Source organism: Coloeus monedula, assembly GCF_965178545.1.
Source record: "Coloeus monedula genome assembly, chromosome: 4".
NCBI lineage: Eukaryota > Metazoa > Chordata > Aves > Passeriformes > Corvidae > Coloeus > Coloeus monedula.
This window is the reverse complement of record NC_138784.1, coordinates 61,059,355-61,086,823: the sequence shown is the minus strand read 5'-3', so window position 1 is coordinate 61,086,823 and position 27,469 is coordinate 61,059,355. Positions and strand designations below refer to the sequence as shown.

At 39.5% G+C, this 27,469-nt stretch overlaps 1 protein-coding gene across 2 annotated transcripts in view; it reads left to right on the top strand.

Annotated features, from left to right (window-relative positions):
* Positions 1 to 27,469, top strand: part of GRAMD4 (GRAM domain containing 4) — a 103,682-nt gene that overhangs the window by 48,595 nt on the left and 27,618 nt on the right. For both annotated transcript variants that reach the window (XM_082279735.1, XM_082279734.1), the window contains exons 4-18: positions 2,112 to 2,232; positions 8,557 to 8,618; positions 10,550 to 10,682; positions 11,151 to 11,176; positions 13,044 to 13,135; positions 14,680 to 14,771; positions 15,684 to 15,732; positions 16,557 to 16,628; positions 17,961 to 18,004; positions 18,103 to 18,212; positions 19,427 to 19,581; positions 23,342 to 23,489; positions 23,949 to 24,042; positions 25,107 to 25,191; positions 26,918 to 26,986. In XM_082279735.1, coding sequence (XP_082135861.1) covers positions 2,112 to 2,232; positions 8,557 to 8,618; positions 10,550 to 10,682; positions 11,151 to 11,176; positions 13,044 to 13,135; positions 14,680 to 14,771; positions 15,684 to 15,732; positions 16,557 to 16,628; positions 17,961 to 18,004; positions 18,103 to 18,212; positions 19,427 to 19,581; positions 23,342 to 23,489; positions 23,949 to 24,042; positions 25,107 to 25,191; positions 26,918 to 26,986 — 1,352 coding nt within the window. The remainder of the gene's footprint in view (positions 1 to 2,111; positions 2,233 to 8,556; positions 8,619 to 10,549; positions 10,683 to 11,150; positions 11,177 to 13,043; positions 13,136 to 14,679; positions 14,772 to 15,683; positions 15,733 to 16,556; positions 16,629 to 17,960; positions 18,005 to 18,102; positions 18,213 to 19,426; positions 19,582 to 23,341; positions 23,490 to 23,948; positions 24,043 to 25,106; positions 25,192 to 26,917; positions 26,987 to 27,469) is intronic.

Sequence of the window (27,469 nt, the reverse complement as noted above, 5' to 3'; positions counted from 1 at the left end):
CTGTGCACCCTTCCACTCTCCTTTTTCCATAAAGAATATTTGGCACTGCTTGTCCTCTTAGTGGTCAAATTTCTGGAGTTTTTGTTTTGGTTTTAGTAGTACAAAATGTAGTGCAGTCAGAACAACAGGAATTAAGGAAGCTGGAAGATCTGACTTTCAAGGACATTGAGGTTAATTTATAATGTGTGTGGTTTTCTTATGTACACAAAATGCATAGTCACTTCCTCTTTAATAAAACAAAAAATGCGTAATGAAGAATTTTTTCCCTTTAATGGTCTTGAGAAGATAACATCTCTATCAAGCTTTGGAACTTTCTGTGATATCTTCATGATATTGCACAAGCTCCAGTGCTTTTGAAGTGCAACAGATGTTTCCCCTCAGCTGTGTGCAGGCCCTTGTTCTGGAACAAGGTAAGCCCTTGAAAGTAGGGTGAACTAATTATAAATGTAGTTTTCTTGTTGGATTTAAAATTCCTTGTGGATACATAATTAGGGACAGCTCCATGTATAAGTCTGACCTTATATCCATATCTTTGCATTTATTTACAGGAGAGACAATACCTGCTGCAACAGTGACATTTCTCTACCCTACCCTTGGGGATTCTCAGTTTTAGTTGCTGGAGGACAATGTGGTTTCTGTGCTCCAGCTTTTCTTCCCAGGGTCACTAACCATCTCTCAGTGGGGAGATGGGTAACAGCACTCCTTCCTCTTTGGTGGGGTTCAGTCTGCAGCCTCACGGTGGAAGCTGTCGTGTTGTCCCCTTGATTCACGTATCTTATTCCCATCTCTCCTAATTCTGTGCTCTAAAGCTCTTACTGCTGCAGGACAATCTCCCACCAGCAGATGAAGTGATTGGACACATTGCACAAGGGCCTCCTGTAGGGCACAGAGAGTGTATCAGTTCCTCTGGACATTTGCACTACAGCTTCAGACCTTCTCAAGAAGCATAATGATTGGAGTCAGAGAGGCTCAGACACCAAAATTCTCTGATTATCAAAGATTTAGATGGCAGTATGTGAAAAGAAACAAAAGAGGTTGTATAACAACCCTCTGGAGGGTACAGCATAGTATACCAATCTTGTAAAACAATGGGAAAAGCCTGAACCCCTGTGTCTGTGATGATAGTGGAATTAGCAAGTATTTTCTGTTCTGGTTTGTTGTAAACTTGAAATACGCCTGCTGTTCTACTATTGATTGTTATGATTGAGCTTAAAAACCAGCTCAGAGAACAAAGTGTAGAGTAAATTTTGGTTTAAAAAAAAAAAAGGAGATTCCCAGTCTTATTTTTGTCATGTGTCATGTATGCCTATCTGGGAAAAATTCAGTAGTAGTGACCCCATTTTAGCTCTAGAGTGAAATAAGGTCATGAGCAAGGACACTGCCAGTGACAAAAAAGCAAGGCTAATTAGCCACAAAAAAGCCTTATGCATAGTTGATACTATGTTGTGAGAGTATGTGTTTGTATAAGTAAATATATGAATATATTTATATATCTAATTATTACATGGATGTTAGTAGGGCACAGTATAACCTTGGAAAAGTGTAAAAATTTTAACTTATCTTCTTGTTCCACAACACCTTCTTAAAATTGTAAGAGGCTCATAGAAGGACCATCTGACTTGGTGCCAGAAATTGATGGGCATGGGTTTATATGGCATCATACAACTTCATGTGAGTTCATGGTTTCGTGTTTGCCTGCCCATAGACATGAGGGAAAGAAACAGATACTTTTTTTTTGGTTGCTGTTATGACCACTGGATTTAGTAATAGACAGCCTTTCCTGCTGATTATTTCTTTGGGGAATGAAGAGTATGTTGTGTTTAAATAAAGATAGCTTGTACCAAGGGCTTGTTTTGCATCTTGAAAAGAAAACTTTAGAGTTGTTTTCCTCCTTGCTTAACAATTATAATGAAACATTTTGTACTTGATACAGCTGTGTGCTTTTTATGAAATCTGTCTAGCCCTTGAATACTTGTTTTTTTCTGATGAACATATTTGGTATAGCATGGATAAAAAAATCTCCCACACCTAATCTGTCATAATTAGATTTTAAATTTCTTATAGAAATACTTCAGGGTAACTAAATCTTCTTCTTCTTCTTTAATTAACAGAGGAGGAGCTCAGGAAGCTGAGAGAAGAAACAAATGCTGAAACGTTAAGGCAAGAGCTAGAAAAGGAACGGCAGAGGAGATTAGAACTAGAACAAAGAGTCAGTGAAGTACTTAAAACAAGGTAAGAGAAATATCTTCACTGTAAAGCTGAAAGCCACTTGAGATCTCTGTCTGAGAAGTGCTGGTGAAAGCATATATTTCCAGCCTAGGTGCTCTTAAAATAAATTAGTAGTTCACAGAGCAAGCAGCTGTTTATGTGTTCCTGTAAAACTACATCATTAACATCCATGTACGTGTAAGTTACTTGGCCATAGCTGTAGCTATGCTGTAGCTACATGACACTTTCTAGTTGAGATACTCTTCATTACACCTCTTCTGATGCACCTCCTCTGGGATCTTGCCTGCCTGGAGCTACTGAATGCCAGAGCCTTTGCCATGCCATTGCATATGCTTTGCCTTTTCAAAACCTGTGTCTTCTCCTGACTGCCCAGTCCTCGTTACTCCTGTTCTAGCAGCAGCAAGGATGTCTCAGTGCCACAACAATTCCCTAAATGCATGGGAGTAACTGGAATTTGAGCCTTCCTTGCCACTGCAATGACAAATGGAAATACCTCCCCATGCCCCTAGGTCCTTTCAGCTTCGAGGACATCCATCTTGATGGTGCAAAGCATCAAATTTGATGTTTTCTCTCCTTAGTCTGCTTAGCTGCATGGATCTTAAGGCCATAGCAGTTGCTTGGTGGCCTGGTTGGTCTAGACCACTTGTGTACGTAGCTGCCCATGTTATCTTCCCTGACAATAGCTGAGATTACTGAGCAGAGCTGCAGGACCTGTGGCTCACCACCGAGTGCTGTCATCAGGAGATAGCACAGGCTGAATTGGTGGTCACATGCCAGTTACTTAGAGGTGACAAGCAAGAGCAAACAGGCAAAGGGTTTTGCTTGGATATGTGGCTTCCCAATGCCATGCAAACTCTTCCCAGCCTCCTGCTTCCTTCTGTACTCAAGTGTAAAAATATCTTTCTGCTCAGGCCAGCAGTCCATGTCCACTGGTAGCGATGGAAGTAGGAGCTATTTATAGGAAACATATGAGCCTAGTTCCTTTCTGTTGTCTGTCTACCTCCTGCTCCTATGGAATCATAGAATTATTTAGTTTGGAAAAGACCTTTAAGAACATCAAGTCCAACCATTAAGCCAGCACTCCCAAGTCCACCACTAAACCATTCAGTCAAGGGCCACATCAACATGTCTCTTAAATACCTCCAGGGGTGGTGACTCAACCACTTCCCTTGGTAGCCTGATCCAAGTGCTTGAGACCCCTTTTGGTGAAGGAATTTTTCCTAGTACCAAATCTAAAACTCCCTGGTGCAACTTGTTGTTTGAGTGGACAGCTGAAGAGGACCCATTGCATGCTGAGAGTATCTGTTAGCTCAGTAACAGCTGTACAAAGCAGTGAGCGTTGTTTCCTACTGCTGGTAGATGAAACTGATGCTTAAGGAAAGGATACTTTCTCGTCTGTGACTTGCTGCCTTGAAGAAGTTGCTTGGGATGCAAATTCCATATGCTTGTCTTTAGTGCTGGCACAGGTCTTTGGCTTTGTCCCGAGGGCAGCTGTGCCTGAGCTCCAGGCTGTGCACAGAGGAGGGGGAAAGAGATCTTCTCATTGCTAGGCATCCTGGAGGAGGATGAGGAGCCATCTTCTTCTGCAGGAAGGTACTCATCGTCCTTCTCTGTTTCAGAATAATAAGGCTGACTCAGAGTCTGATCTGGCCCCCTGGAGCTTATGAGTACAGGTTTTACAGAGAAAATAGATGGAATGTCTTTGTTTATCAATATATGTGTCAACAGCTGTGCCTTGTTGGATTGTGGACAACAGCAAATATCTAGCAGGAGTGACATTGCTAAATTAAGGTAGGATGACATGGCTCCCTGGGTGTTGTATTCCCATTTAGATATCCTAAGGATTACACTAGTCCTGTCAGCTTGAGTATTGCACTTGGGGATTACATTCAGCCAATTATCCTCTCTACCCAAGTGTTTCTTTAACTAGTCTTACTACTATTTCAACCCTTTTGTGACAGGCAGGATATGTAAGGTGACAACAAAATAAGACTTTGAAAATTTTTCAGTTTCTACCCAGGAGGAGAAAAATTTGGTTGTCCATGATTTTTCCTTAACTTGTGCTTCATTGTGTGAAATTCTTCGCTGCTTACTACATTTTGCACTTCACTGTGGACATTTAAAAATACTTTTATTAGGACTATAGGTGAAATGTGGGCTTACATAGTCAAATATGTAATAGGCTGAATTTATGCCTGATGGAAATTTAATTTTATTAAGCAAAGTAACTGCAGAAAGTTCTATCCGCTTATGTCAAATTCACCCTGCTTCTAAGGTAATTGTTTGCACAATTTAAAAATAGATATTCATATGGTAGGGGAGGGAGCAGCTTTGTGGTACTTAGTTAAAGGCTGGGGTTTGCATGTACTGTTCTTTTTGCTTGCAGAATTCAACTGCTAATGAAAACCAAACTATGCTTTGGTATAAGAAAGAAATTATTTTACAAGTTGAGTATTCAAAAGTATTTGTGAGGCAGATCAATACATGTGGCAGTATAAAACATGGTGCAAAATGTTTGGCAACGAGAAAACAAGTTCACAATCTAGATTGATATTTTTTTTTTCTCTAGTGAAGATCATGGGCTTCCTTTGTTAAGGTCGCAGTTGTGCACAGGGAAGAGGGTGGAGTGGAAGAAGAGGATTATTGGTGTTTCTGTTTGTCATGGTGTTTATTCTTTGTGTATCTGAATATTCAGAAATCTAGTGGCCTCAGTTGAAGCTTTCCACAGTTCAGAACATCCGAGCATTTGGTATGGCAGCTGAAGCTTATGACATTTTGCTAGTGGAACGATGCATAAATAACCTGGAATAGTTTGTATGAGCTGTTGCTGCCATATTTTGCAAATTGTGAGCTACAATCACACAAAAACAAAATAACAAAAAGTTTTGCAACAACACTTACCAGCAGCCTGTGACGTATGCAGCAAACCTTGTTATTAATATCATTGTGAACTATTTTTACAAGGACCAGTTGGACAATGCTTCTGCATAAGTCACTATTCCTTCATTGTGGATGAGAATATAAAGGGCTTCTGAAATGTTTGATGTATTTTAACAGGAAGGAGATGGAAAACATGAAAATTATTTAACTTGGTTTTTTATCAGCTCTTCAGAGTAAGAAGCCATGCATATCTGAAAGATACGTCTTTAAACTAGGCTAAGAAAATATCTGCTTATTTTTGCATGTATGAGGTTGGAATGTGTTTTTGATGGAAGTGCATGCACCTTTAGGTTGCTTTGAGCATTAGGAAAGGTGTTAACAGCCTTGAATGTCTTCTACAACAGTGGTTGAAAAACTGGTGGTTGGTCGCTTGTGAACTTGGAGTTAGCCTGTGGGAAAATTGCTTTGAATATGTCTGAGAACATCCTGGCAGTGACTGTACCTGTTGTGTGCAGCAACTCTGGTGTGCATCCAGTTTTTGGGGGACTTTGTTGATTCACACACATCTCAACTTGCAGCTGTATTCAGGGCCTAATATGCAGTGGTCTTCAGTGTCAAGGCTCCCTTAACTTTTGTGTTACACTTGCAATCAAAAAAATAACACTTTGGTGCTGTTCTGTGGGGCAGCACTGACTGGACACTGCATCAGAGTGTGCTAGTTGCTTTTGAGTGGTTCGTGTGTCCTGGTCATGAACAGCTCTAATATTCATTAATATTGATGCTTCCCTGACCTCAGTATATTAAAAACAAAGAGAGAGAAACAAGAAGAAGCAGTTTGTGTTTGTTTCTCCCGCTGTCTGAGGCTGCTCTTATCTGTTTCAAACAGCCTGTGCTTTAAATGGCTGCAATCTCTAGTTGCATAAAGATGACCTAGCTTCATGTTGGGGATGTGTTGGTGTGACCAGTTACACCCTTCTTCTGGGTGGAAAGTGTGGTCCAAGAGGAATTAAAGCAGCTTGTTTTCTTAGGTTCAGGCTGTGGTTAGGAAGCCCACATAGGAACACAGTGTTGTTCTGGGACTATTTATGTTTTTCAGCCTTTTAAATCATCTCTGGCATTAAGAGTGGTTCAGAAACGGTTGGAAAGATCATTTCTCCCTCTGTCAGTGGTCCTGATGAGCTGGATGGTTCAACATGACCTGGTTTTGGAATCGAACTTCCCAGTAGGTGTGCAAGCCCAAACAATGAATTCTGAGCTTCCTGGCCCGGATCTGTCTGAAGTGGCTAATTTTAACCTGATTCACAGGTGCAGTAATGAGCTGTCATTAACCTGATGATTCGTAAAGGTCGGGTTCTTCATGGGGAAGGAGTAACAGGCAGATGGCAAGTATGACATTGCCAAAAAAATGAAACAAAAGCAGCAAGGAGGGCCAAAGCCGACTGTCATGTGCTCCTCATGGAGCCCAGTAAGGCTTCTGTGCAGAACTACTTCTTGATAAGGTTTTCTTGATTTTTTGCCCAAGAAACATGGGGAGTAATGGTGCTGTGCTGTTTCTGAAAACACATCCCAGCATGCCAAAGGAAGACACAGCTGGAATGGGTTGAGTAACTGGCTCCTGCCTGCTTGTGAATGACAAGCTTCCTTTCCACCTAAATATGTCTTCAGCTTCAATGAAACACAGTTCCAGTGACAGATTTCAGATGAAAATGCCCAGCTATATGTTGGAACCATCTGATATGCTGATAGAGGAAAACAAGAGACCACTGTATAATAGCTGCTGCAAATTTCATCATGTTTATTGCTGTCTTTTGAGAGCTGGAAATGGAGGAGATGCAAGGGTGTGGGAGAAGAAGCAAAGATAGGAGGAGTTTTTAGGTGAGGAACCCGTGGCTTATATAGAAACTGGGGGAAAATGGCACAGGAATCAAAGTTAAAGTTTAGCTAAAGAAAATAAACTGGTGACATTCCAGGTGGAGTTTGAAAAGAAGAGTTGCTGCAAATGCAGAAGCCATGGGGAAAAGTCCTGACGAGTCATGAAAGCAAGTGTCTTTCAAAGCAAAAAACATGGAATTCAGCTCATCCAATAAATATCGAGGTGTAATTTATAAATCAGTAAATTACTTCTAAGTGTTCTTTTTAGAAAAGAACAAGGGTGTGAAAAGCTCATTAAGAATTGGGAATGCTTAGGAAGGAAGGGAGGTAACAAGTTCTGTAGTTTCTCCATCATACTCATTGATGTATGGTGATGTTGAGACAGCACACATTAGTAATGACCTTTTCCATGTGCAGACAGTACGGTGAGATCTTTTCCTAATGTCCTTTCTAGAGGAACAGCAGGAGAGAGGATGGTATGTCCGTCTGTATTGCTGCAATCTGCCCAGTGCAGTGGGATCCCTCTTCTTGCTCTTCATTTGCTGACCATGTTTCACTTGATTCCCTTCCTGAGGAGCAAAATATGAAAGGAACATTTGAAAGTACCTCTATTGCCTGACGGGCGATCATGAAATTGCACAACTGACACTTTCCTATTTCAAGAAGTAATCTTTTCAATCATACAACTCCCTGTCAAGTAAAGCTTGCTGTGGCTGGTGATATGTTGTCAAAGCTCCTGCTTCATTAGAAAAATCTTTCTGTATGACATCTACATGGATGACTGAAGACTTTGGGACTGAAGCCTGAAGTATTCTCAAGACAGGTTGGCAGTTGGAGGCTGTGTGCAAATGTACTGTGAAGCCTTGCACGTGTACAGAATGGCAAAAGCATTTGCGTTTTAAAAAATCTGTTCACTTTAATGGATGAGAATACTCTTGACTCATTTTGAAAGGTGAGACCAATGATGCCTGCTTCTTGACATATATTTTAAAAACATTTTTGTTGCAGTTTTTTAGGCTGTTTCAATTTTTCAAGTTCTTAAAGATATTTCTCAAATTGGTTGTGATTTTGAGGGCTTACAACTAACATTTAAAATCATTCTTAACACCTGTTCCTCTTGTGAAGTTGAGTGGTGTTTGACCCTAGTAGCAATGGCAGAATTCAAGATTCATATGTTAAATAGTGGATTTGCTCTACTCCAGTGGTTATCAAGCTGTGAAACTGAATGCCTTTTAATTTATTACTGTGGGAAGAGTTGTGGCTGAATATACCACACAAAGACATAAATAATGCAAGAAATTTGATACTACATTGTTGAGTAGTTGTAAGATGAAATTGAGCTGTTGGTGACAGGAATGGCTAAACCCCACCTCTCCTCACAGAGGATGGCATTTCCCAGGATCCTAAGTGCAATCAATAATTTAAATCTTGTGAAAGAGCGTAAGCTCGGTTTTCTCTTGTCATAATTGTATAATCTCAGCTGTGGAAACCGTGGAGGTTCTGGTGCTTGCTTTACCTAAAAGGGAAAAAATTCTTCCTCTGAAACATTTCACGTTGTTTCTGTTTTCTTTGTAGGGCGGAAGAGGTGCCTGCAGCTCAGCAACCTGCAAAGCCACAGGCACAAGCCAATGGAACAGGTGAGCTTGGTTGGTTGAATCTCTAACAGAACTAAGGTTGAGCTGGATTTTTTTCTTCCTTTTTTTTTTTTTTTTTTTTTTTTTTTTTTTTTTTTTTTTATCCTTACGAGATCAAACTTCGCTTCTGAAGAAGCTGAATAAGAGTGACCATTCAAGCAGCTTCTCTCTCTGGTCATGATTCTGCGTTTACTGTTTGTAGTTGACTTTGCGTACCTGAGCTAGGAATTTATTGTGTATTGTAAAGCCTTTAGGTATGTAATGAAACCTGTTGGCTCACTTCATCATTCTTGCGTGCCTTGCTGATCCTTGACTTACCAGAAAACCAGGTGTAATACATAGAAAAAATGTTCTATTTTGTTCTCAGTTGCAGAAGTTTGTTATGCCACAGCAATATTACTACTTCCTTCCTCTAAAAGAGGAGACATTCTGGAGAAGGAGTAAGCTTAAGAGTTATTAATTTTTTGGGCACCTACGCAGTCATCTACATTTCTAAAGCTGATGCTTATTATGAATTCAATAATGTAGTGATTTCTGAAAGAAAAGGCAACAGTCTAATTCTCAAAATTTCAGTACACTTTAACTTTCCTCTCCACACCTTGTGATTGAGACTAAGGCTTTTAAATCTGTGGACTAAACCTGAAATTTCTCTTCCTGTACTTCCATATTGTCAGTGCTTTCTGTTATGTGAACTACAACCTGACATTTTTTTCTCCTGTACACTCAAAACTTCTTTCTCAGTACTTTCTGAAGTATTAGCATGTGGGAAGCTACCTCGTATTTTTATTTTCGAATGGAAGTGTTGTCTCAGCTGTAAACTGTCTTTTTTTTCCTAGATTTCATTGTAAATCATTAATAAATAGTTGAATTTATTTTCTGAGCACCAGTGGCTTTTTCTCAAGAGCTTAAATCCATCATTTTGGCTGTTGTAATTGGCTGTTTAATCTTCCATGCCTCTGTTTAATCATATATTAATTTCATGGAGTTCTGTACTAAATTTGGTCCTGGAGTAATTATAACCAGTATCCTCTTTGTGACATTGCTGTGTTGAGCTACATTTCCAAATAGTCTGTCTGTTCCTTCTAGACCACAATTTTGAGTTACAGGTGATTGTTTTGTTCCTACGTGCTGTGCCTTAAGGCTTTTACTCTGATACTGTTTCCATGTTACCCCTATATTATGTTATATTTTTCCACTGAAACTGACATACAGAAAGTGTGTGTCACTTCATTATTTTGCGGTGTAAGACTTCCCAGGTAGTATTATGACTGTATATTCCATATGTAGAAAGTGGCACATGCAGCATAATTTCTGAGGCCTGACTTTAGAAGAAAAGAAACTGGGGTTTTTTTTGTATAATTCTATAATGACACACACACAATCTTTACAGACTATCAGTGATTGGAAAGTGAAAGTAAAACTGCCTCTAGCAGAATCTTGCTTGTGTTTCAGCCTCCTTTTCCTGTCAAATCTCTGTGGCTGTGAGATGATTGTCCAGCTTTCTGCTGGAGTGTTTTGCTTTGCACTTGCTTTTCTCAAGGTGACCCTCCAGCTCAACAGGAGCACTGAGATTTACGTCAGTCTTTTGTTCACAGAAGTCTCTTAACCAGAAAACGTTTTTACTGTGTTTGCTAAAAATGATTGTTTTTTAGGATGTTTTACTCTTTGTCCTTCGGGTAATAAGATGCTTCCATGTACTATCCTAAGAGCAATGCAGGAGTCACTTTTAGTCTTACTTTACCAACTTAATGCAGTTGGGGATCCTGTGCAGTGGCAGAGGTAAATTGCAAATTTCCACAAAGGCTGTTGGTGAAGGACAGGGAAGCTGTACAAAGTCTGCTTGCCAGCAAAGCATGGTGTGTGGGAACAGGGGCTACCATTGGATAAAGATGTCTTTTAGCATTATCCTGATACTTAGTGCTTCTCTTTTACAGATAAGCGTAGTCACACAGTCTGCTCAAGACTCCAAAAGTGGTTTTGTGACAAATTTGGGGAGTATCTTGAGGACTTCAGATTTCAGCCGGAAGAGAATACAGTGGAAACAGAAGAGCCACTTAGTGCTAGAAGGTAAATCCCCAATGTCATTGTGAGAAATTGTTGGTGCCTTTACAAGTTGCTTTTTTTACCTCACTTTTTTCTTTTTTAACCAACTTTTTACATGGTTTGAGCAAGTGTTTCAATAACAAATAATACAGAAAATACAGAACTACCTCAAAAGCTTTGTGAATGCTTTGGACTAAACATGAAATTTTATCTGCTGTCCGAAATAAAGTAAGATTTATATTACTTACCAGGTTTTGTCATATGTTTCCCAAAATCTATGAACGTAGTTAGGCTGGAGAGCTTTTAAACTTCTGTTTTCAGTCTGATGCAGGGTAGACTGTATTAGTTACTAGAAACAAATTCTGTAACAGGCAAGAATGAAGCTTTATGCACATGTAGTTTATAACTCTGAACAGTATTTCAGGTATCAAATGTACACAAGTGTGCACTAATTGTCTTTTTAACAAGTTGCTTTTATCCATTATTTTTCAGGTTGACCGAAAATATGAGAAGATTAAGTAAGTACTTAGCAGGATTTTATTCGTTGTATTCGTTTTAGTTTCATCTGGGAGAATACTTGTGACTTGTTGTCAGTGGTGTATGTGCATTGCCTTCAGAATACTTTTTAAAGAACAGTATTAAACTTAAGCTTTGGGTGGTTCTTAACTTCCACTAGGTGAGCCACAAATTCTAGATCCCTGTTGTCCGAGGTGCCTGACTGTCACTCAGAGCTCTCCAGAACCTTGGTGTCCCCAGTGATTTCTAAGTCTTGCTCTTCTCTATGGGCTTGGTGTAGGGTACTGGAACAGAGCAGATGGAAGCAGCACTTGAGTCCATGACCTAGTCCAGTGCCTTGGGTGTGCCCTTCCACTTACTTGATCTGCTGCTTTGGTTGTGCTGCTGATGCTTAAGGAAATCTAGTCCTAGTTGCTTAATTACTTCACATAGGAAGCGTGTTGAGGATAGCTGAGTTTCAAGCCAAACAAACTAGGACAGCAAGTCAGAGGCTCTCTTGAAGAAAGACTTGAAACGTTGTGAGTTCTACTGCAGAAGAGTGAGAGCTTCTGAGACTCTCTGTGCAGAGGAGGTATGATCGTTCTTCTCATCAGGAAAGGCAGAACTGGTGTGATTCAACAGAGAAAGCAGAGGTGGTCTTGCAGCAGCCCTCTCCTGTTTCCTTGTGTTCCCTAGCCAGTTTGCCCAAATAGTAAAAGGGCATGGAGGAAGAGGGTAAAGGATGAGAGGGTTTTAGGGAGCTGAGGAAGAGCTCCTCTTGCTCTTGCTGGCTGGGTGTGCCTGTGTGTGAGCCTCTCCCAGCACAGGTCAGTCTCCCATGCAGTGACAGCAAGACCAAAGGTCTACAGAGGAGGGAGACGGACTTCTTCAGGGAGCCATGTGCTGTGTTGTTTGGCTTAGGGAGAGTAAGCAGCAAGGTGCTACCAATGGGTAGAGTCCTGCAGAGATACAGCCAAGAGATCTAGCCTGGCTTTAAGCTTAACTGATGGACAGCAGCAAGGGAGGGAAGGGCTCTGGCTGTTGTCTGCCTAGACTGTAGTAAAGCCTTTGATGCTGTTTTCCACAGCATTCTCCTGAAGAAACTGGCTGCTTATGGCTTGGACAGGTGTATGCTTTGCTGGGTAGAAAACTGACTGATGGCCAGGCCCAGAGAGTTGTGGGGAATGGAGCTACATCCACCTGGTCACAAGTGGTGCTCCCCAGGGCTCAGTGTTGGGGCCAGTCCTGTTTAATATCTTTATCAATGATCTGGACAACAGGATGGAGTGCTCCCTGTCAGTTTGCAGATGACAGCAAGTTGAATAGGAGCATTGATCTGATGGTGGGTAGGAAGGCTCTGCAAGAGACAATCATTTAGGGACATGGTTTTGTGGTGGATTTGGCAGTGCTGGGTTAATGGTTGAAGCCAATGATGATCCTAAAGGTCTTTTCCCACCTAAATGATTCAGTGATTCTAAGTTGTTCCTTGGTGGCTTGTAATTCAGTCAGGTTAATGTACATTGGTTTTCAGTGAGACAAACTGACCTGTGCAGTGGTCTTTGGGGTAATATGAACATGGCTTGAGAACAAACTGCTTTTAGCATCCAGGATACCCTTATAAAGGATGTTGATTTTTTTTTTCTTTGTCTATACTTAAGAATTTAGACATAATCTTTGTCTTGGGTAATACTTTAGTTTTTGGAAATGCATTCTTTAATTGTTATAGTTACATTAGTAGGTTTATTTTTTTTTTCATTTGAATAAGACTTTTTATCATTACGTGTCTTGAATATTCCTATCGTTTCCTAATTTGGTTGTTTGTAATTTACAAGTAATTTAACCACTGCCAGCTAATGCTAACAGTTGTGGTTTTTCTCCACTTCTGTTTAGAGAGAGGTGCCAAACCTGTTACAAATTTTGTGAAGAATCTTTCTGCCTTATCAGACTGGTATTCTATCTACACTTCTGCTATTGCCTTTATTGTAAGTTATCCTACTTCTCTGGGAGTAGTAAGAACTTGAAAAAATACATTATTAGCTGAAATTTGTTGAAACTGCCATATCTGAGTAGGGGTTGCGCTACAGTTCAAGTTATATCAAATAGTGTAATTTCATTTAACACAAAATACTAGTAGTTGTCACTTCAGTTATATATAAAGCCACTTAAATTGTTTATCCTGGGTTTCTTGTAGCATAGTTTTGTAGTTGTTAAAATAATTTAGAACTATCTGGGTATTGTTCTCTACTCTCTTGTTTCTCATCTCCCTGTCCTGGTAATTTGATGGTTACTTCAGCCTCTGCGAAGTTTCCTCTTGTCTGGGGCTGAAATGCTGATAGTGGTTATATTTGATGAGAAGTTACTGTCCTCATTGTCCCCAGGGCTCTTTGCCATTCTTTAGGATCATACTGATGAGAGGCAAAATGCCTTGATTTCAGTGGAGCTCAATGTGAAAACATCAGGTGTGTGAGCTACGTTCAAGCATTTCTATGCTATCTTAATGAGGTTCGATGCTGCAAAGAGGCATAAGTATCTAGTGGAGTTTTGATTTGTTTCCTTTCCTCCTGTAGTTAATTAAATGATATAAATTCTTTTGGTCATAGTGTATATGAAATGTATTTCTGTCAAAGGAATTACTGATAGGTGCAGCTGAATGAACCTGTGTGTGAAAATGTCACACCCTGAAAATTATAGACCCTATGCTATTTTGCATGGCACAGCTGAAGGAATATTGAGGAGGAGACTTCCCTCCCCGTGCCCTCTGTCTGTCCCTTCTCCATATCTGCTGAATGTTCTCTTGCCTCACCTGGTAAGCCCATTTTTCAGATAAAAGCTGAAAGAGGAAACTTGAGCTGTTTTTTTGAAAGCTCTGGGGCCTGAGAGCCAGAGCGATGTTTCACTTTGGGGTTATCAGTAAAAACCCTAGTGTGTCTCACAGAGAGACTGTAGTCTCCATTTTCAGAAGCTGGGAAGGGAACAGAATGCCTTTTGAAGCTCTTTGTGTTTGTACTTGTTACATAAAATAAAACCTGTTTTCCTGCAATCTTTTTAGTCTTGGTAAAAATTTGGGATTTAATTGAACTGAAATAATAGAGTGAGAGTTTATCCTGTTGCCCAGTATGGGGCTAATTGCTCTAACTCCTCTTCTGTGCCATGGCTTCTGTGCCATTGCTGACCATGCAGCAGATTCACAGACTTGAGGGTTTACCTCTTTTTTTTTTTTTTTTTTTTTTCCTCCTACCCCTTCAAGTAATTGTAGTGTGAAAATACTCAGTACTCTGAGGCAGCTGAGAACTATTTAAGTGTCATCTCTGGAGTTTTGGTTCATTCTTAGTTTTGATTTTGCATTCCTGAGTGCAGGGCCATTGTTAGTCGTGGAGTGGCTAAAATTTATTAATTTTTTTAATATGAATTGCATGATTCTGAGCCCAACAGCACAGTGGGAAATGGTATTTCATGCAACTCACTGTACCCCAGTTTGTAATCCGCATCTCTCTTTGTTTGTTTGTTTTTTCTTCTTAATCTGCAGATTTACATCAATGCTGTATGGCATGGCTGGGCCATTCCTATGTTCTTATTTTTAGCAATTTTGAGGTTATCCCTAAATTACCTCATAGCCAGGTATTTGCATAAATACTAGCTTACTCTCTTAAGTAATGCTTTGCTTGAAAGATGTTTTGTTATTCTTGCACTGAGTTGTAACCTGTTACCTTTTCTAATATTGTGAGTTACATTTAACACAGTGAAATTCAAACTCAAATATCCTTAATGTCATTGCTCAGTTTCTAGCATCTTTTACTATTATTGGGTATTATCTTTGTATCCTGTGGCTTGGGTTATCATAAACAATGATGCATGCTTTCAGGCAAATCCCTCAGCACACTAAAATTCTCATATAAAATTCTGTGGCAATTAGAGTACTTGGAGAACATCAGTATTGAAGCCTGCTGTTTTTCCCGGCAGAGAATGTTCACCTAGGCCTAAAACGGCAGTTTTGCCTTTTTCCATAGCTCTTCACATACTTTATTCAAAGTATCTTCCATTTGCAGATTCAATCTCTTCTAAAAATTAAGTCTGAGGGGTGGGTTTAATGCACCTTAAAACGTTATGCCTTAACGTGCATATTGTAAAATAATTTTCTGACTTCTTAATGGATACTTTTGTTTGACATTGTATTCCCTGGAAAATGCTGGTAGCAAACAGGTTTCTGAATAAATTGATGTAATTTCGTTCACATGAAAAAATAAGAGAAAAATATTCCTAATCCTTTACTCCATGCACACCATCAACTTCTGTTGTAAAACACAAGCAGTGATTCTGTTTAGTATCTACTTAACTAATATTTTTAAAGCTAGCTGTTGTTGGCCACTTGTGCTTGTGTTATGTTGTGCGTTCTTCATTCCTTTGGGGATTATATTACTTACTTCTAAACCATAAGTGCTTATTGCAGAAAACTGCTTTTTAACCTTTTACAAATAATCCGTGTTGGTGGATGGAGTTCTTGCTCTCTTTAACTATTTCCGTAATTTCTAGGGGTTGGAGAATACAGTGGAGCATTGTGCCTGAAGTTTCTGAACAGATGGTAGGTCTTTGATCAGCTTCACCTGTACACCTAAAAAAAAAAATTGCACCTTTAAACTCTGTATCTGTGTGGGCAGTTGTGGCAGGAAGGAAGAGCAAGGTTCAAGTAAAGACACTACTTTTTTTTTTCTCTCTTGTAGTTTAAAAGTCTTTACTAACAGCACTCTTAGGTTCAGATGCTTCACCCTAAAATATTCCAAACTTAAAACACATTTCTGAAATGAATTTTAGCTTATCATCTTGGGACAAGTTAGGTCCTGTGGGATATTTGAGAAGTCTTGCCTTCTGTTTTCTTTAAGAGCATCAGGTCCAACTGTTAGTGTAGCATTGCCAGCTCCATCACTGGGTCCAGGTACATGTCCCTAAGTGACAGATCTAAGTGTCATTTAAATACTTCTACGGGTGGTGACTCCATTTCCCTGGGCAGCCTGTTTCAAGGCTTGACAACCCTTTTCATGAACAAATTTTTCTAAATAGCTGATCTACATCTCCCCTGGCACAGTTTGAGGCCATTTCCTCTTGACCTTTCACTTGTTACCTGGGAGAAAAGACTGACCTCCACCTCATTACAGCCTCCTTTCAGATAGTTGTAGAGAGTGATACCATCTCCCCTGAGCTCCCCAAAGCATTGGAAACTAAAAATAACCAGCAATGAAAGACATAAAAAGTAGATCTTAAACAAGGGAGGAAAATGGTAAATATAGAGACTATTTAAAGTGAGAGAAGTATTGCCAAGAATGTTGAGGGGTCACCTTGTTCTGATGAGTTTTGTAAAATATGTTTTATCTGAGCTGGAATTAATGGATTGTCTCTTTCTTGCCTAAGGAGCATCCAAAAGAGGACCTGACCGTGTCTGAAAAGTTTCAGCTCGTCCTAGACGTGGCTCAGAAGGCTCAGGTACTGTGCTGCTCTCCAGCTGCCTCTTTAGAAACAATGGAGTTCATAGTCTAAGTGGTCAAAGGAGGTGGTTATGCAGCACATGAAAACAAATGCTTAAAGAAGCAATATTTTTCTTGCAAAGGGAGCTTTACCTATGAGCAGTAGAGATCTCATTGAGATTCCTAGAGCTTCTGAAATGGCATGATGCTTCAGAAAACTGGTTGAGGTTCTCTGACTGCAAGTCTGAGCAAGCTCCAGAGGGGAACAGAAGCAACATCTCACGGTTTTCTACCTTATATATGAATATGAGCTTCTGATAAAGTAGATTGGGTGGTGAATCTTACTTAAATGTACTGGAGTGTGGATCTATATCCCAAATCTGCAAGTTATAAAACTGATGTAGGAGACACTGTTCCCTTAAGATTTAGCTGAAGGCTGCTGTCTGTTTAGCTGTGTTAATTCAACAGTTTGCACTGCATCTCTAAAATAGCATGTTTTTAAAAACTCCACCCCCTCCAAGCCTTGAAATCTGCTGGTGTTGGCGAGGCTGAAGGAAGGTTTTCTCCCAGCTCCATGAGCTGGATGAGGTTAGCAACTGAGTGACTGCACCATCCAGTTGAGCTGAGCCTTGTGCCATACCTGATGATGTGCTGCTGTCAAAAGGGGTTTAACCTTCTCTTGCTAATGGTGAATGCTCAGCTCCTTCCTTCTTCTGGGGGTGGTGCGCATGTTTATATGAACACCTTTGGAAATTTATTGGGAAGGTGAAATTTTCAGGTGCTCTGACTGTAAGAATTGGTCAGAGAATATGGCCCTTAGTCCTGAGCAGGGGTCAGTTGCCATCAACAGTTGTTGGAATTACTTGAAATCTGCTGTTTCCAAGGGTTTATTATAAAACCCGATAATGGTGTGTTTCCAAGAAGCTAATAGCAATTTTGATGAACTCAGTAACCACTTACTGAAATTTCAGCACCCAAAATGTGTGAAGGAACCTTCCATTTTGTTACCTACTAACAGAAGCTCTTTACTCTTAGATTGACAGCTTAATTTAAAATATTTGCAGTAATGTCAATGCTTTCCAGTCCTGACAGTGGGATCAAATAGTTTCTTCAGTTGTAACAATCAATCACAGGAATAAGGTTAAATGAAATGGAAGTCATCAAGTCTTGCTATTCTGTTCTGTATTTACTCAGTTGTGAAGTATATAAATGGCTAAAAATTGATTTAAAAAAAAATCACTTCTGGGAATTGCTTAGCAATAAAGTCAGAAAGCTGTTTATTTCCATTATGTGGACAAAAAACCCCAAAACAATGCAGTACTTGGTTTTAATTCTTTTGCTTCTTATGCAGAACCTTTTTGGCAAGATGGCAGACATACTGGAAAAATTTAAAAAGTAAGTTATCTGACACAAGGTTTTGTTCCCTTTTAAAACAAGAATTAACCAATATCTGTAACGCTGGTAATAAAATTTTGCTTCTTTTTTGTTTTCAGCTTGTTCATGTGGGTCCAGCCAGAAATAACACAGAAGCTCTACTTTGCTCTATGGGCAGCTTTTATTGCATCCTGCTTTTTGCCCTACAGGATTCTTGGGCTTGCATTGGGTAAACACAATAAATAATTAACCTGTTACAGTCTAGACTTATGGTTAAAACTTATATGATCTTTAGAGGGAGAATTTTAGAGTTTAAGAGAGAAAACATGCACTAATAAATCATGCAGTGTTTTAGAGTATTTTCATTGTGCTTGGCATCATTTGTCATGACCATTTTGAAAACCATCTCAGTGTTTAATAGAAAAAGACTGGATAATGTTTTTGCTTTTTGAAGAGGAGAAATCTATGATGAGCTGTTAGCAGAACTTTTCAGACTGTCAGCTATAAGGCTTCTGGAAAATCCTGTATGTTGAGGGTTTTTTGCTCATACATCCTTGTAAATGAAATATGTGGCATGACACAGGAGGCATGAAAATGACAATGTAGGAAAAGAAACAAAAGAGTCAGTGGGACTCCTGGTAAAACTTGGAGGATTGGGTGGACAAAATGAACAGACTACTGTGGGTCTGTTACAAATAGTCTCAGCTGGGAACTGAGCAAAGGGTTCTCACTACCGCATGAGACTCTTTTTGCTAATGTATGAAGCCCTGTATTGTGAACCAAGAACTCTCATTTTTTCTTTAAAGTAATGATATAATCAAATGAGTATTACTTGTAGTGACACTGAACTTCAAATTTTGTTAGCTTGAACATAAATGTAGGTTTGCTTGACACGGCAATTGAATTTAGATGTGTGAGGAGTGATTGTTTTACTCTGACTTTTAGGAGATCTGAATTGCACTCAGTAAAGTTTTGAGAGAGTATTTTAAGCCCATTTTGACCTGGCAGAATGCAAGGAAATAACTTGTGTAAGATAAGAGTTGGGACTGGAAGATAGAGTTTTATGTAGTACGTGAGAGCCCTCTGTTGCCATTAAAATTCTTGCAGGAGCTGCGTAGTTGAATGCTCTGGTGTGTTTTTTGTTTTGGTAGTATATAATGTTTTCAGAATGCTTCTGGTAATAAGGAGCATATGTTTGAATTATTTGTTTTTCTGCATAATAGTGGCTATGTAAATGTTTAAAAGAACTGGGGACAGGAAGGAAAGAAAAATAATTTTCTGGTGTTGGAAGAAGAATCAAAGTAGTAAACTCAGGAGAATGGTTTAACACTGTGGCTGAATATACAGAATTTGGTTTCATTTGTGAACTTCTGAAAATATGATCAAAACAGTGATGTTCTTAATGCCTCTTCAGCACTCAAACTGAAGTGACCTTTTTTTCAGGACTCTATGCTGGAATCAAGTTTTTCCTTATTGATTTTGTCTTCAAACGATGCCCCAGACTAAGAGCTAAGTATGATACTCCTTATATCATCTGGATAAATCTCCTGACAGATCCTCAGCTCAAAGAAAGATCCAATGCTACAGTGTCAAGACGGGTAAGGGTAATGAATCTTTTTGTCCCTACGTTCTTAGCCTCTGAACATCAAATCACTTTCTCCTTTTTCCTTTTCTCCAGTGGCTAGAGCACATTAAAGAGAAGGTTAATTAAATCCTTACAATGTTAGTTGATTGTAATATCAATTTTTTTATTATTTCCCAGATTCACAGTTCTTCTGTAGATTCTGTTTCTTGTATGAAAGGAATCAGTTATCAAAAATGTTTATATATGTATGGATGTACTGTGAATCATGAAGCTGAACACACAAATATAGCACCAATGTTTCTTTAACATACATTCTGTGTGATTGTATTGTCAAATGTAGTCTTTTTGGATTACTTTCTCTATTCTTAGACATTCTTTTTCAGTGGAAATTCACATGCTTAGGTAAATTGAAGAACAGTTAGTTAAAAAAATCAATAAAGGATGGAGTATAATATGCAGCTTACTGGGGGGATAGTCATTAACAAAGGTAATAAGGTAGTTTACATGTTTAGACATTATGTCTTATGGTTATTTGTATTAGGTGACCTTTTAGCATAGTGGTGATAAATGACTTCACCATGTTCGTACTCCATCAGTACATTTTCTTTTTGTTAAAATGTCATTGTTAAGTCACCAAGTATTGCGTTTTGTGCATCTTGGTAAATTGTTCTAGGGCCTGACATGGTAACTGAGTCATACTTCTCCATATCCCTGAATTTGTCAATGTTTATTGGTTCAAAAATTAAAATAGTTGTAGTAAATCTTGAGTCTAATCCCATTTTAGCATTCACTTAATCCCTCTTAGCACAATATCTGATTGCATTCATGGAGTATCTGAGTACTGTCTGAAATGCACAGTACTGAGCAGTAATTCAGCCTGGGTATACAACTGGAGAGCAAAAGGGATAAGCACATGAACCCTCAGTTGTTAAGAGGAAATCTGGGGCTTGGAGGGTGGTGGAGCAGAGGGTGGTAAAATAACTGCAGCATAATTGAGTATTTCAGAAGGAAGTGGACAAGAAGGACAGTCTTTTACAGAAAGTGAGTCTTCTGTTCCTGTTTTCCAAGGGATGAGATGGGTAAATAAGCGCTTGGATGAAGCCATCCATGGCCTGTATTTCTCTTGCTTGCAGAAGATGATCTTAGAAGTTTCTGTGCCTCTCACACTTACAGGTTATCTTTCACATACTGTGGTAGTTGTGACATCCTCTTGCTAGGTCTTTCTCATCTGCCTTAGAGGTGGAAAGATTCTGAATTGCTGAACTTGAGTCCATAAACTTAGAGAGTAGTTATTCCTTTGGGCTTTTCTCCATGGCTTCAGTTTTGCAAGTAGAGACAGGGGTTTTGTACTACCAGGTCTGGCTTGGTGGCCTTGGCTTGTCTTCCTGGAAGGGATGTGCAGGACTTCATTACCTGCTTCCAAATGTCTTTGAAAACATTAACTTGATCTCAGAAATTTTAGAGAAACTTTCTTACCCCATGAGAGATTTCTGCAAACCTCGTATTACGAAAAATAGATTTTTGTACTAAAAGTTTAAAGCCAAAGAGGGTTTTTAATTTTTTCGTAGAAAAGGCAGAGCAGAAAAACATGTAGTGGCAGCATGTGTGCTTTTGCTTCGACTTCTTCTCATTAAACAGTGTACAAGACACAGTAAACTTAGGCACAAAGCAATATTAATTGCCTGTACCAGCACTCTGACCTTGTGTCCTTAGAGAACAGTCCTGACAACAGTATCTGATGGGTAAAGGTTGCATGTCAAAAGCTGATGACAGAACAAGTGAAAAGGAATACTTCAGGTTGTTGGTGATGTTTTTAGACAATCAGGGCTCTTCCAGCATTACAAATCCAATCACTTCCAGTTAGATTTAAGGCTTATCAAAATTGGATGCAATGCTTTTCTCTTAGTAATTGACCATTGGATGTTTCAAGCCTGAGTGGTAAGAGGAAACATTCGCGTGTGTTAGGCAGGACTAGAAGTAAGGGCAGAACTACTCACATTTTTGGCCAGATGAGTCACGGTACTGAAGTTTAAACTCCATTTTTTTAATCTCTTTATATAACAGGTAAGTAGAAAGCAGTGTCGCAGAGAGCAGAAGTAGTCCTTATTCCAGCACAAAAAGGATGAGACCTCTGGCTCTGACCATTTTTGTTTTGGGCCATGGTGCTTCACCTGGTTGTGTGCATGTGCAGCCAAGTAGCTCATCTAAGAAGGCCTTCAGAAAACTCTTTTCATCTTCAGTTGCACATGGATTGTTGGAGAAGCTGTTATTTTCCTTGAACCCAGGGACTCAGCACTGCAGAAGCGAGGCAATATTAGTTACCATCAGCCATTTGCTTTCCATGTCAACTTAACTTTATTTTTTTCCCCTGAGGTATCATTGTCTTACAGGTACCTAAAAAGGTGGATGGCAAATGCCCTCTGCTGTGCCTGTTTTGTCAGTCTGGTTTCTAGCTAGCAATTGCAGTGCACATTTTTTCACTTGCTTTGGATTTCTTTTCTTAGTGTGTAAATCCTGCAAAGTGTTGAGTGCTGCCAATTTAGTGCAAAGTAACTAAAAAAGCAGCTGAAGGCTGGTTGGCCTTCAGCAGCATTGAGCCTTTACAGAAGAAGAGCTTAGTCCTGAGCTTCCATGTTGTCAGTTTGCCAGTTGTTTAACTGCATGTGTGTGGTAGGGCTAAGAACAGAGCTGCTTGTGCCAGCTTTTGGAATCATGTGGTGCGCCACCAAGATGAAATTGAAAATGCAGGCGAGCTTTCCAAAAGAAACTGCCTGCTATCCTTCCACAAGCAAGGCTTGTTGCCAGGGCAGTCTCCAGTGGTTAAGGAGCTCTGTTTAAAAGTAGATTTTACTCAAGTACTTTGTTTTCGGGAACTCCATACTATCTTTTTTTCCTCCCAAGGATGCTGACAACCATTCAGATTTTGTTTCATGTGTCAACACTGTCAAAATCCAGTGCAACTTCAAAGCATAGGAAAGATCAATGGTTCTAATGCAACCTGAATAAATTGAACTGGTGTGCTCTAACCAATGATAACTTTTTAAATTGCATTCATTGTGTGTAGTCTCTTGGTTTGTGAGCAAGATCTTGCAGTGTCACTCAGTTCATGTTTTATTCTGTGTATTATAGTGTTAAATAGATTTCACTTTTTCTTTTGTCACTGTCACATTTGTGTTGTTTGTTTCTTTTCCTGCTAGCTGTCAGGGCATGAAAAGGTATGGATCATAGTGTGGAAAACTTCCTTTCATTTTCAGCATTTCAGTATTTCATAATGAGCTTGTGCGGCTCTGTGTGGCTTTTTTTTATTGCTCTTTTTTCTTTGTAAACTTCTTTTGTGCAGCAATACTTTGTTTATCTATTGAAGACAAGCCAAGTACTGATACTATATTGTCTGTTAGTAGTCCCACTAGTTACCATCGTTGGAGCTGTTTGCAGTGACTTAGCTGTATCTAATGAGGCATAGCCTTTACTGTAGAAAAATGGTATTTTAAGATAGGTGCCTTTAGCACCATGTGGTTCACCCCAGCAATGGGTGTCTGTCAAAGGGCAGCACTTTGAAAAGTTATGTTCAGGTACCATATTAGAGACTTGTGCTGTAGCAGCAGTATAATGCAGTAGTCCAAAGTTAATATATGGAAGTAGTTCATGAAAATTGTTGCATTATAGATTTTTTTTTTTTTTTTTTTTAGAAAGAGTAGTTAGCTAAATTATTTTTGAGAGTGTAGTTTAAATGTTGCTGCTCAGATTTTGGAATCGTGTTTCTTTTTCTGCAGCTTCAAACAGCAGCCTCAAGGAGTTACGTGGGCTCAAGTGCTCCAACTGGAATAAGCAAAGATGAAGACACAAGTCGTTTTCATACCACCAAGAGAGGAAATTTCCATGAAGTTTTTAACCTGTCAGAGAATGAACGTCCTTTGCCAGGTATGGTGCCACAGGAAGGTCACATTAGTAGAATATTTTGTAAAAAGCCAAGAATAGTTTAAAGTTGAATTCCTTTTCTGTGCATTGTACAGCTGTAACCTTTTGATTTCAAAGTCTTGCTTTAAATTAGGATGAATGGAGATGGTCTCTTTCATTCCATATCCTTGCAGCTCTTTGAAAGAGTGCACAGCCTGGTGTGCCTTTTGTGGTTATGCAAATCCAATAGTCAAGTTAAAGGAAATAATTGTGTCGGTGGTTTTTATTTTGTTTTTTTAAAATGAGTGTTAAAACAGATGTTATGATGTCTAAAACACCTGATTTAGGCTTTTCTTTCTAAGCACTTTTAGCTTTAGGTATCTAAAGTATAATATTCAGTGTTTTCTATTGTATAAGGAGACTGTTGGGGATAGTGCCTGTCTATTTTTCTTAAGCTAAGATTTCTTGTTATGACTTTTTCAGTGTGTGAGAATGGCTGGCGCTGTTGCTTGATTAACAGGGATCGGAAGATGCCTACAGACTACATCAGGAATGGAGTTCTTTATGTCACAGAAAAGTGAGTCATTGCGCTCCACACATTTCTTAGGGGGGAAATTCAAGACATGAAAGAGTTTGAATCTAAAAGGGATCCTTTAACAATGTTTTGAAACAAAAATGCCATTTCAAGGTGCTTTGCAACCTCAAGAAAGGATCATAGGAGAGGGAGAGGTGACCCTGGTGTGTGGCTACTCTTAACAGATGAGATTTTGCCTTGGAAAGGCTTGCATAGGAATGCAGAGTAGCTCTGTATAGACAGTTGTTGGTAGCTGCAGTCCTTGATGTGGATAGCATGCTAACTGTACATATACATATATATATACTAAAACCTAAGTATACTTTGAAAGTTGTGATCAACAGCAATTTGACAAATACTCTTAGTTTGGGGATTTTTAAAGTAAGCTGAATGTATAGCTTCCTTGAAATGACAGCAACAAAAAGAAAACTTAAAATTAAGCCTTGGTTTCAAATTTTTATGGGCAAGTGGTTGTTTTTTTAAATTTCCTTCCTTACCTTCCAGCCTCCCTGGACTGCATAACTGTGGTCATTAGTGTTTGGGTTTTGCACTGAAGTTCCTTTGGAGTGTAATGAAAGGAAGTAAAGCTCATCTGTATGCAATGTCAGCTAGTGATGGAGGCCACTCTTCAGTGTTTAGAAATCTGAGCTTTTGTCTGCAGCACAATAACATGAAACTAACACAGTGTTTCTCATTAATCTTCGTTTAGGATGGTGAAAGATGTATAAGCCTTTTGAGATTTGGTATTTCAACTGTTTAAGGATATATGTCCCTCGTGTGTCTTTAAAATGCTTGTCAGGTTTAACCATTCAGTGCAGTAATATAAATACAAGAATTTTTGTGTGTGTGTGCATACCATATGTTCTGGGCTTTCAGACACATCAGCCAGTTACTAGAATTTGTAAATGTTTGCGCTAAATTAGAAGCCATAGCTGAACTGAACCTCTTTCTTTTATCTTGGAAGTTATTTTAACCTGTGAGATTTCAAAGTCAAGACAAGAGGAATATTTGAGAGATTTATTTTAGAACACTGTATCAAAATGAGCATTTTCTTTTCTTGTTTTCAGTTACTTGTGCTTTGAAAGCTCAAAATCCGGCTCATCAAAAAGAAATAAAGTTATAAAGCTGTCGGATATAACGGATATCCAGAAGGTATGTCTGGTTGGTGTAGCAAATAGGGGAGAAGACTGGTTTTCTGTTCATCTACTCATGTTTTGCATTTGTGCCTTTGTTATTTTGAAAAAGCATGGCATTGATAATATGTATAAGTGAAATGTAATTCTGTGGTCATGAATGTTTCCCAGAACTGCTTTTTTGGACTCAGTACACACAAACTTGCTATGAGCATTAAGACAAGCTAGTTTACTAAACCCTTACACTCCTGCTTTTTTTTTTTTTTTTTTTTAATTAAAGTTATGTTGTTTATTAACTCCAGTGTTGACCAGATCTGCCTAAGCCTTAAGAAGATTTATTGGTAGCAGGAACTGTGCATTACTAATTTCAGTCTGGGTGTGGATATTGATAGATGCATCATCTCAAAAGTAGGTGCCTCAGAGGGAGGCAGGATTGTTGTCAGTGGAGAAAGGTAGGTTATTAGAATAGCCAGCCTGGGATGGGCTGGAGTTTCATCCAGTTGGGACCCATCAGTAACAGAGGCAAGACGTGGAAGACTGGAAGCATAGCAAGGGCAATGTCACGCTTCCTTTGGTTGAAGTTTATCAGCCTGTGGTTACTAAAGGTTTTATTGGTGCCTTGCATCACTCTTTATGGCCTTCAACATCACTTCTTTTACTCTTTCTGAACTTGTCCTTATCTTGAACACAGACACCCCTGCTTTCTCCTGCATTCTGTACCGCAGATTAAATCATGTTGAGCAAAGAAACACCTCAGCCTGGTGTCTACTGCTGCATAAGTATCTCCAGATTTTCAGTTAATTCCTTCTATTTATGTGACATGTCTATAAAGCAGACAGCTTATGTTCAAATTGAACATTCCTACTGGAATTAATAATTCATATTAATGGATTTCAAACATCTTACTTCAAGTAATGCTGGTTTGTTGTTCAGTAGGTCTTTACTGCCATAAAGCTCCTTTTGCATCTGTGTAGTGTTTTTAATGAAGATGAGACAGGGATCATGCAGTCAAGCATAAAAATGTGCTGTGCCTGGTTTCATTTGGAGGTGGGAAACGCAGGTCTGACTTGGATGTCTCTTTCTCCCTGTGAATACTCCCAAGTTCAGCCTACTTATCTTTTTGGACTTTCTTTCTAAAAGAAAAAGCAAGCAAACTGTGCGTGGCACTGGGTGCTGTGGTTTAGTTCACATGGTGGTGTTCGGTCAAAGGTGGGAGCTCTTTTTCAACCTTAATGGTTCTATGACTCTGTGATACCCTGTTTTCTATCTAATTTTGAAAAAGAAGCTTTTTCTGGTCTGCTTGCTGCTCCTCTGAAGAGTGGATGAGAGGAAGAGAGGATGCAGGGGAAGCGGTGGGTGAGGCACACAGGCCCATCTCCTGCACACAGAGCTGGGCTGGGCCCTGCCCGCCCCATCCGGCTGCCTGCGGTTCCCAGCACCATGCTGGGTCAGCTCCTGTGTGCTGGAGTGGGACTGATGCTCACTTTGGGGCTGTGGCTGGTTCCAGCAGGTCGAGTGTTGCTGCAGCCCATGGGAGGAAGTGGAGAGAAGGATCCTGGCTGTCCAGGTGAGGCTGTACCCACCGAGTCCAGGATCTGAGAATGGCAGCTGGTTTCATCCTGGTTTTAGTAGAGATCTTAGTTGTGGCTGGCAGGACATGCCAGTGATGAATTGTGTAACCTCTGCAGCACCTCTTGCAGTTGTTCAATACAGAAAATATCTTATGTCTTTGTGGTTTTTTTTAGTATAAAGTGCTCTCTGTTCTCCCGGGATCAGGAATGGGTATTGCTGTATCGACACCATCTACACAGAAAGTAAGTAGCTGGCAGCATCTGTATTGCTGTGTTGGACTTCTTACCCTTCTTTTCCTCCTCTGGTTAGCAGTGGCATAAAGACTTTTTTGTCTCCTTATGCCAGTGGTTGGCTTTTTCTCTTTTTTTTTTAAAAAATTCACTTCTCTATTATTCAGTATGTTTGTCTTCAGAATTTTAATGAATTCAATATTCACTTGTTCTACTACATTTGGAGTGTTTTACTCCAACACTTCAGAAAGATCTTCCCCAGCATCCTCCATCAGGAGCATGGGGGCTGCTCTGCTGTGCAGTCTGAAGCAAAAAGCTGTTGGCTTGAGAGTATCCATGGGGGAGGAGGCTTTGACGTGGGAGGGCCTGACCCTCAGATGAAGTTTTTAAGGAAGTGAAAAACACTAGAAACTATGCCACATAGTCAAGGCGTTAGTAGAGAAAGGGATTATCTTGTCTTTATCAATGCATTTCTAGTGCAATTAACCTGTTCCT